Raw genomic sequence first — 10,196 nt, 5'->3', positions numbered from 1 at the left:
TGTTGGGTAATGGGCCAACTCTGGTCTAAATCCCAGGTCCCATGGCATGCCTCACTGTAGGACCTCACCCATATAGAATAGAATGTACATATACAATGTTGGGGTAATGGGCCAACTCTGGTCTAAATCTCAGGTCCCATGGCATGCCTCGCTGTAGGACCTCACCCATATAGAATAGAATGTGCATATACAATGTTGGGGTAATGAGCCAACTCTGGTCTAAATCCCAGGTCCCATGGCATGCCTCACTGTAGGACCTCACCCATATAGAATAGAATGTGCATATACAATGTTGGGGTAATGGGCCAACTCTGGTCTAAATCCCAGGCCCCATGGCGTGCCTCACTGTAAGACCTCACCCATATAGAATAGAATGTGCATATACAATGTTGGGGTAATGAACCAACTCTGGTCTAAATCCCAGGTCCCATGGTGTGCCTCACTGTAGGACCTCACTCATATAGAATAGAATGTGCATATACAATGTTGGGGTAATGGGCCAACTCTGGTCTAAACCCCAGGTCCCATGGCGTGCCTCACTGTAGGACCTCACCCATATAGAATAGAATGTGCATATACAATGTTGGGGTAATGGGCCAACTCTGGTCTAAATCCCAGGTCCCATGGCATGCCTCACTGTAGGACCTCACTCATATAGAACAGAATGAAGTAAATTTAGATAAAACTTTAATAGTTTTCAAACCTTTTCGAAATTTTGAAAAACCGTTCACTTTTTTGTTTGTACCAAACTTCCCGTGCTGTGATTGGTCCATCCCCGGTGTAGTTACGACTGTTCAAACCAATCACAAGGCGTGTTGGTGACCTCGTGATGAAGTAAGGGGGGTGTAGGGGGGTGGGGAGTTCTTGTACAAGGTGATAATTATCGGTAATTTAAAATTAATTAAAAAATTAAAATAAATTAAAATTAAAAAGAAAGATTATTTAAAATAAACAAATAATTAAAAAAAGTTTTTCACAAATATTTTGGTGACTTTTTAAAAATAATATATTGTTTCATAAGATTTAACCCAGCAGTCTTTACATTTTGTAAATTATTTACATAAACGTAATGCGGGGTAAGATGGGACACCACCATGTTATTAATCACTCACCAGAAATTGTAAAATTGAAATCTTTCGTTGCTTTTCCTGCGCTGGTAGTTGCTTGGCATCGATACGGTCCGATGTATGATGTCATGATGATGTCAAATGATGATGTCGTATGCGATGATGTCATCGAGTTACGGACCGGGTAAATTTCAACGTCATTTTCACCCTGTGGGGGTCGGGTAATTAATTAATATATTTCTAATTTTACCGCTCATTTATTTGACAAGAAATGGGATAAAGTAAAATGAAAAAAGAAACTATTTACTATAGTTTTCATTTATTTATTTTTTAAATAACAAGTTTTGTGAAAAGGCAGCAACATGATAAGAAATTATAAAAACCATTCAATATTTAATTATTTCAAATATAGTTCCAATTAATAATAATCAATTAAAAGATAATTCCAACTCACCATTAATATTATTTCCCCTTGTTCAGGGAGGGGAATCCCCGTCACCGAACATTCGACCCGAACCTCTTGGTTGCGATTGATCTGTAATAATGCATGGTGTGATGTCACAATGGTATTGTGGGGTAAGATGGGATATTGTAATCATAAACCATCTTACCCCAACTTGGCAAATAACAAGCTTTTTTGAACCATTTACCAGAAATAAAATGTTTGATGTGATGGGGCAAAGTTGTATTATGCATCGCATGTTTGCGATGTAATGAAACGATCATAGTTTTTTACATTTTTTTATTTTTTAACAACGCTCTTTTAGAATCGTGAGGATACGGTTATAAAATCCGTAAATATTCTTTGTTTAAAACAAACGGGACGATAAAGCGAATGAAAACACGAACTATCTGTTTCCCAACCTACTATATATACTAATGTCCCATCTTCCCCCAACCTACTATATGTATACGTGTCCCATTTTACCCCACCCTACTTTATATAATTAATAAGATAACAATACGTTTTACCTGGAAAGATGGGATAGCTCGAACCGATGAAATGTTTGGAGCTCTCTCTGTTGGCAAGGTGCTACCATTGTTCATTCTGTAATAATGTAACAAACATAAGTACATAGTAGGGTGGGGAGAGATGGAACACCTTTATCACATATTCACATAATATCCAAATATTCTGATCGTGTTTTAAACAATTAACAATGGTCTATGGAAGTTGTGAGGATACGGTTTTATAATTCTTTGAATATTCTTCGTTTACTACCGCATGGATATCCATCTTACCCCACAGTACCATATGATAAAGATACTTATGACACAACAAACACACTTACTGGTTGATTATGACATCACTATTGATCTTCACGCGTGACTTGCATGACGGTCCAAACCAACCACGCATGCAAACGCAACCTCTTTGTGCGTCACAAGTACCATTGTTACGGCATAAACATCTTTGTTGACAATCTGGTCCGTATGTGTTTGGTGGACAAACTGTAAATAGGGATAAGGGGTTGTTATATTTGTTATAAAACTTATTTTAAAATAATTTCCACAGATCGTAACATTGATCCAACCCAGTGGTCACTAATGGATTGTCCAAATTGTCGGCTATACAGATAAACGATCGCCCGCAAAGTTACATACGTGGTAACTTGTAAGCGGGCACGAGGTGTATGAAACAGAACACCCGTGTTATAACGACTGTAGATAAGCCACAGTCAATCTACCATAGTGTTTCATCATATGTAACAAGGGTCCATACCTTCATCACAATTAGCTCCCCTCCACCCTGTAGCACAGTGACATCCAGTGGTCAGGCACATCTGGACTCCACGGCATGTGACGTCATTAGTGACGTCATCACAACTTAACGTACAATTGACACCGAAGCGATTCAACGGGCAAGCTGTAATAATTGTGATTATGATGTCATATTCAGATAACAATGGATGTTATAACTATGAAACAGATCGCGTTCGTATTTGTTAAGACCTTTTATACGTCTTATAATACATAGAGTACTGTGGGGTAAGATGGGATACCGTTAGCACGAAAATCCCATATTTCCTGATTGTTTAAAACAACCAGCAACGCTCTTTTAGGGTCCAGGAAACGGTTATATATTTCTGTAAATAGTATCTGATTACTACTAAATGTGGGGGGGGGAGGGAAATACAGTGCAACGTGCACCATCTTACCCCACAGTCCACACTACTATATAAACACCTGGCAACAACAACATCTACGCATTAATGTCACATACATTGATACATAAATATATTAATATATCATTTATACCTCGTTCACAATGACGACCGTAGAATCCGATTGGGCAATCACATTCGCCACTGGAGGCGCTACACACCCCACCATTATTGCACACAATGCATGGGCGGGAACAGTTCAAAGACCACGTGTTTAACGGACAATCTGTTCGGTAATAACACAGGTTAACAGGTGAATATATTAGTAATATGAATTAATAATCAATTATATTTGTTGTATAGTAGGATGGGGTAAGATGGGACGTGTTTGGGGTAAGATGGGACACGTATCATTCTCTTTACTTACCATATTTGATTGTAAACAAGGAATGTTTCAAGAATTCAATTCACACGACCGTAAAGACGGGAAGTGACGTTCAACCGGCATTATATGACACGCTTATTGATAAATAAAATACAAAACTTAAGTGTAAGTGACAGTACAATGTAGTAAAAAACACCGTAAAACAACAGTGATTATAACTTATTATAATATTTATTCAATAAAAGGTGTGACCGTTACACCTTGCAGACAATATATTGCGATAAACCGCTTATGTAACGTTATAATAAGAAATTAACATGTGACGTCACAGTCAACCAGTGTGACGTCACAATCCACTCACCCCTCACGTATAGTCGTGTAGCGGCCGAATAATAATAAGGTTGTCCAGATAATCGGGCCATGTAGATGCCTGCGTCGTGTTTTGTAACGTTTTTGATGACGAGGGCTCTACCCCCGTTTTCCGCCTGTATGCAAATTATGTATGCAAATTATATAAACAAGAGAGCTAAGCTTTAATGAATGGGCACGTTAAATTATCACTATTCGACGAAAATAGACGCGTTTGGCAACTACGTGCCCAATTATACAAATTCTGTAAACTAAATATAATCCCACCGTCCAAATCCTAGGGTCGTTCTCGTCCAATGGGCGGCCGTCTTTTAACCACGTGGTCTTTCTCGGGGTAGATGCGGTGGTGACGTCATTAGATGACGTCACGGGCAACATTCGTATCACGACATTGCCACCAAGGGGCGCTGTTTTAGTGGCGGCTTCCGGTCGCAGTAGACCTGAGTTGTATGAAAGAAATATATTTGGGTGAAGTTTAGAAAAAAATAATTTTATTAGAAAAAAATCGGTGGAAAAGTCGAAAAAAATCGGGGAAACGTCGAGAATGCCTTTCCCCCTTAGTCGTCCTTTTACTAACGCGCTAGACGTAAAGGTCGAAGTAGTTTTTACGTACCTATTAAAGTCGTTATAACTGTGGCCTTGGCGAGAAAAAAAAGCCAACCAAATACCAACAAGAGCAACTGTCCGACGAAAAAAGTTATATGACCACTTACTTGCCCAACAACTAACCTTTTTCGCTCATTTTAAAAGCTCGTACTTCCTCCAAATTCCTCCCACAAATAAACTCCCCCGTTGCCACCAATGGGTTATAATGCCAACTATATAACATTCCCTGCCTGTTAAATGCTGGCCGTTGCAGTGCCTGTAATATAAAGTGTATATAACGTATTATAGTGCTGTGGGGTAAGATGGGATACCGTTAGCAGCTAAATCCCATATTTCCTAATCGTATTTTTAACATTCAACAACGCTCTTTTAGAGGCGTGGGGTTACGGCTAAATAATTCTGTAAATATTCTTTGTTTACTACCAAATGGGACAATAAAAGTTCAAAATAAAATACCCTGATACTGGTTTTCGATCTCCACGGAAACGCCCTCCTGAGGCCGAGTTGTGAGCGTGTGGAGTTCCGCATGAGGTCGGTACAGAGCATGTACGTTGAACGAGTGTTGCCGGATATTGGGGTGAAATTGATTAACAGTAATCGACCTGGAAACACTGAGTTTAGTAAAGCGTTTAGGTGATGAGTTGTCCAGATTATCAGTCAAACAAAAATCACTCACAAAGTTACATGCGTGGTAACTCGTATGAAACAGAACACCCGTGTTATAACAACTGTCGTTGCCCCGCCATGCGAGGATAAATAAGTTACATACGTGGTAACTTGTAAGCGGGCACGAGGTGTATGAAACAGAACACCCGTGTTATAACGACTGTTGTTGCCCCGCCATGCGAGGATAAATAAGTTACATACGTGGTAATTCGTAAGCTAGCACGAGGTGTATGAAACAGAACACCCGTGTTATAACAACTGTCGTTGCCCCGCCATGCGAGGATAAATAGGTTACATACGCGGTAATTCGTAAGCGGGCACGAGGTGTATGAAACAGAACACCCGTGTTTTAACGACTGTTGTTGTAAATATATGCTGAAATATTCAATACGTAACAGATAAAAGTCTAACTGATAGTTCACCATTAGATATATTCCGCCTCTTCTCTTAGTCTTAATGGAATTGTTACGCAATATATGTATATATGCTAATGCTAATACGCGCGGTAATAAAAATTCTTTTTCGCGTTTCGCATTTTCTAACTTGGCAAACCACGCATGTATATATGTGAGCATTTTTGAGTCTAAAGACATTTTTTTTTTAAATACTACAGTATAACAGTATACTGATAAAGTAGAACGGGGGAAGATGGGACACTTTTTTATTCTGTTTTCTCGTTCCATTTGGTAGTAAAAAAAGACATTCAAAGAAATATAAACCGTATCTTCACGACTCCCATAGACCGTTGTTAATTGTTTAAAACACGATCAGGATATTTGGATATTATGTGCTAAAAGTGTCCCATCTTCCTCCACACTAGTTCATAACAGAGTATTATTTCCCATTTTCCCAGCCAGACAAATACAAAGCGATTAAAGCTTTAATCATCGATAATTAATAAAAACCGGAAGAAATAACAATGGATTACTTCCTACGTCACAATCGTATGCGGAAGTTGAGTAATTGACCAATCAGTGAAGCTGACAGAGTCACGTGTTACGAGTCAAATATACGTCACAATCCTCATAGTGACAAACAATGGTAAATTATGACATCACAATAAAATACAATCGACTCACCTTGGGAGTTCAAAACTTGGACAAAAATTATCAGAAAAATTTTACAAAACATTTTACACAAATATCTGCCTGTGGGATGTCAACAAATAAGTCCTATGCGGCTGTCGGCTCCTTTACTCGCCTGCCAAGCTCTATAAACCTCATTGTCACGAAACAATGAAGAAACAATGCATGCAGCTGATGAACCAAGAATAACTGAACCCAATATTCCAAGGTATCGTCTCGAAACTTGTGAGAAAGTTTGTTTCTCATTCAAATTATCCAAGAATTTTCGACGTTTTCGAGACGTCACCTCGAAACTACTTCCTGTTGTTCACCGGCATTGCTTTATGACGTCATAACAGCTCGTTGTTTCATTACGCGACAAACGCGAAGTTAATTCTGTAATGTTTCTCAGGTATTCTAGAACCGAAAGATCGCGAGCCGCTATTATGACGTCAGAAGTAACCGTGGTAACGACGCGACAGAAACTGGAAGTGCGTCATAATGGAAAAATTCTCACGGAGCATTCTAGAATAACTACGACGCTGTTACATCCTTCCCACTTTACTCCCTCGACTAAATTCCTTCTAGTGTTTTCCGTTAAATACGGGTTCGAGGCTCGATGCTGCTACCATTGTGGGCGTTTGTGGTCACTAATGAGTTGCCCATATTGTCTGCCCTACAGTAAAAACACCCACAAAGTTACACACGTGGTAACACGTAAGCGGGCACGAGGTGTATGAAACAGAACACCCATGTTATAACGACTGTCCTTGCCCCGCCATGCGAGAATAAATAAGTTACATACGTGGTAACTCGTAAGCGGGCACAAGGTGTATGAAACAGAACACCCATGTTATAACGACTGTTGTTGCCCCGCCATGCAAAGACAAATAAGTTACATACATGGTAACTTGTAAGCGGGCACGAGGTGTATGAAACAGAACACCCGTGTTATAACGACTGTCGTTGCCCCGCCATGCGAGGATAAATAAGTTACATACGTGGTAACTTGTAAGTGGGCACGAGGTGTATGAAACAGAACACCCGTGTTATAACGACTGTCCTTGCCCCGTCATGCAAGGATAAATAAGTTTCATTCATCTAGATTAAAACTCCTACAGTGCTGGCAGTTATTTATTTCATAACATAATCAAACAATAGAAACCCAGTGTTTCCAAATAAAAAATATTTAAAATACGAACGTGCAACACTGCTCAGCTATTGAACATAAGACATAGAAACATCATATATTTCATGCGGGGCAAGATGGTTTATATACTTAACGAACCTAATCGCCCCACTGTCCCGATACGCCACGGATAAATTGTTCGAACTCGGCACAATTGTAAGTAACTGTAATAATAGAAACAATATATAAACTGGAAAAATAAAAAAAAATCTGCATCCACCAAATCCAGTCATGAAAAAAATTCAATCTCAATTCCACATTTTGTTTGAAACCCTCCTAACTGTGCATTAAGATTAAACCAAGGTTTGAAGTTTTTTTACCAAAAAAAAACATGATCAGCAAAAACATTCAGTAGCCAGTCCTATATCCTTATCATTAGAAACCCGTTTAGTATTTATATATTTTGTTGCCATTATTAAAAAAAATGAATGCCTTTTTTTATCCTGATTATCTGGCAACACTAGGAAATATTAAACTTGCCAATTTTAAAATTCTATCTGGCAACACTTATTAAATAATAAACCGGCAACACTGACCTCCTCGTCTTCATTGTCAGCGATATACGACAAACAACCCCCATTGTCTTCACACCAATCTAAACAATAGAGTGTATGATGTAATAATGAAGTTGTAATTATGACATCATATAGTGATGTTCTATTCCATATGGGTGAGGTCCTACAGTGAGACACGCCATGGGACCTGGGATTTAGGCCAGAGTTGGCCATTACCCCAACATTGTATATGCACATTCTATTCGATATGGGTGAGGTTCTACAGTGGGCATGTCATGGAACCTGGGGTTTAGACCAGAGTTGGCCCATTACTCCAACATTGTATATGCACATTCTATTCTATATGGGTGAGGCCCTACAGTGAGGCATGCCATGGAACCTGGGGTTTAGACCAGAGTCGGCCCATTACCCCAACATTGTATATGCACATTCTATTCTATATGGGTGAGGTCCTACAGTGAGGCACGCCATGGGACCTGGGATTTAGACCAAAGTTGGCCCATTACTCCAACATTGTATATGCACATTCTATTCTATATGGGTGAGGTCCTACAGTGAGGCACGCCATGGGACCTGGGATTTAGGCCAGAGTTGGCCATTACTCCAACATTGTATATGCACATTCTATTCTATATGGGTGAGGCCTACAGTGAGACACGCCATGGGACCTGGGATTTAAACCAGAGTTGGTTCATTAACAACGAATCAAGCGCTTATGACGGCCATTGTGTAGACAAAAGTGACAATAAGAAACATTATGACATCACAAACCTCCGACGTTAAGAAACAGATTGACGTCCAATGAAAACTCTCCACGTTCGTAATCGTTGTCGCGCAACAATCGGTAACTTCCTTTCTCCCAACGGCGGACCTCGAACCTGGGAACAATAGGCGTGTGAATTGCTACAATCTAAAGTTGGTACCCATCTATAACAAGTTAAAAACAGTTAAAAAAGTTTAAATTTACCACGAGATAAACCATTAACGCAATTTATTCGCTACTGCGACAGAAAACTTGGCACAACTACTAACAGCTTTCTATTCAAAGCCTCACATTTCTTTAACCTATGATATTATACCCTCAAAAACAACCATGCAGTAAACTGCCGTGGTAGGTTGAGCTTCCATGGCAATTATACTGTGGTGGTGTTACGAGGTGAATTTCATCGGTTTAAACCACACGCTACAACAGCTCAACAGTTCAACAATGGGAACAAACAAGTTGTGTTTATTCATACAACCCATGTTCCCATCGTTACATCAGCTCGACAGCGAGCACGAGGTACCTGCAAGTCGAGTACGTCCCTGGTACCAGCCCCTCATCGAGTTTCTGTCGTTTCCCGTTTGTTTCCTCGTCGTCATCGTCCGAATCGATTGTCATTGGGTGAAACGATAATCCTGGTTGTGATGTCATAGTTGAAGAAATGATGTCATAGTTGAAGTAATGATGTCATAGTTGAAGTAATGATTATTATGATGTCATAGTTAGTATGGTGATAGGACTATTTTAGATCAGATAAATTTTTTAAATATTTTTAAGTATCTAATGACATATAAATAAATACAAATAATATAATTTTTTATTAATCTCTTCTAATACGATAGCGAAGATCAAATTAATTAAAAACAACAAAGGTAATTGGCAAAAAAACACAGTGATTAAAACACGCTACTGTAAGACTACTTGGGGGAAATTGTCAAGAATGGTAGGCTTGAACATAATTTAAAATTTTGTTCCAAAAACTAAACATTAAAAATCACCTGTTACGTTTGAAAGAAACAAAAACATTTCCTCGGAATGAAACAATTGAATTATATCGCGAACAATCGTCATTGACGATGTCATAGAGGGATCTTCGTTAGTCGCGGTTGGTTGATCATTCATAGAAATCTTTAATTTATGGTAAAACTGTTTGCTCGGTGGTCCGCAGGTTTCCCATAATTCCTTGCGGTTTCGTAGAAATTTAACCGCGTCACAAAGGGCGTTGTATTTTTCTTGCTGAGTCATAAAGGTTGGGTTTTTTAAATTTCGCGATTAAATTGTTTTAATTTATAAAATTGGCGATAAAATAGATTAATCAAATTAATTAAAACAACAAAAAAGGTATTTAAATATTTTAAAACAAAAGTGTTATGAATGAATGAATGTAACTTACTTTATCCTCGCGTGGCCGGAAAACGACAGTCGGCCGTGGGTTTAACACCTCGTGCCAGCTTACGAGTTACCATG

The 10,196-nt window shown here is 39.0% G+C and overlaps 2 protein-coding genes across 2 annotated transcripts in view; both read right to left on the bottom strand.

The window, feature by feature from the left end:
- Positions 1–7,008, bottom strand: part of LOC100181956 (tyrosine-protein kinase receptor Tie-2-like) — a 17,203-nt gene extending 10,195 nt beyond the window's left edge. The window contains exons 1-12 of the mRNA XM_009863348.3: positions 6,278–7,008; positions 4,989–5,134; positions 4,656–4,788; positions 4,194–4,366; positions 3,919–4,042; positions 3,327–3,458; positions 2,791–2,934; positions 2,360–2,519; positions 2,040–2,115; positions 1,522–1,602; positions 1,113–1,275; positions 704–863 (exon numbers count right to left, since the gene is read on the bottom strand). Of these exons, the coding sequence (XP_009861650.2) occupies positions 704–863; positions 1,113–1,275; positions 1,522–1,602; positions 2,040–2,115; positions 2,360–2,519; positions 2,791–2,934; positions 3,327–3,458; positions 3,919–4,042; positions 4,194–4,366; positions 4,656–4,788; positions 4,989–5,134; positions 6,278–6,329 (1,544 nt within the window). The 5' untranslated portion in view covers positions 6,330–7,008. The remainder of the gene's footprint in view (positions 1–703; positions 864–1,112; positions 1,276–1,521; positions 1,603–2,039; positions 2,116–2,359; positions 2,520–2,790; positions 2,935–3,326; positions 3,459–3,918; positions 4,043–4,193; positions 4,367–4,655; positions 4,789–4,988; positions 5,135–6,277) is intronic.
- A 363-nt stretch (positions 7,009–7,371) lies between these two features.
- Positions 7,372–10,196, bottom strand: part of LOC100175289 (prolyl 3-hydroxylase OGFOD1-like) — a 10,643-nt gene continuing 7,818 nt past the window's right edge. Inside the window, exons 9-13 of the mRNA XM_002123067.5 lie at positions 9,728–9,965; positions 9,253–9,364; positions 8,738–8,844; positions 7,988–8,046; positions 7,372–7,615 (exon numbers count right to left, since the gene is read on the bottom strand). Coding sequence (XP_002123103.1) covers positions 7,481–7,615; positions 7,988–8,046; positions 8,738–8,844; positions 9,253–9,364; positions 9,728–9,965 — 651 coding nt within the window. The 3' untranslated portion in view covers positions 7,372–7,480. The remainder of the gene's footprint in view (positions 7,616–7,987; positions 8,047–8,737; positions 8,845–9,252; positions 9,365–9,727; positions 9,966–10,196) is intronic.

Source organism: Ciona intestinalis, unplaced genomic scaffold, assembly GCF_000224145.3.
Source record: "Ciona intestinalis unplaced genomic scaffold, KH HT000122.2, whole genome shotgun sequence".
In the NCBI taxonomy this organism is placed as follows: Eukaryota; Metazoa; Chordata; class Ascidiacea; order Phlebobranchia; family Cionidae; genus Ciona; species Ciona intestinalis.
The sequence above is the reverse complement of the archived record's forward strand: the minus strand, read 5'-3'. Positions and strand labels throughout refer to the sequence as shown.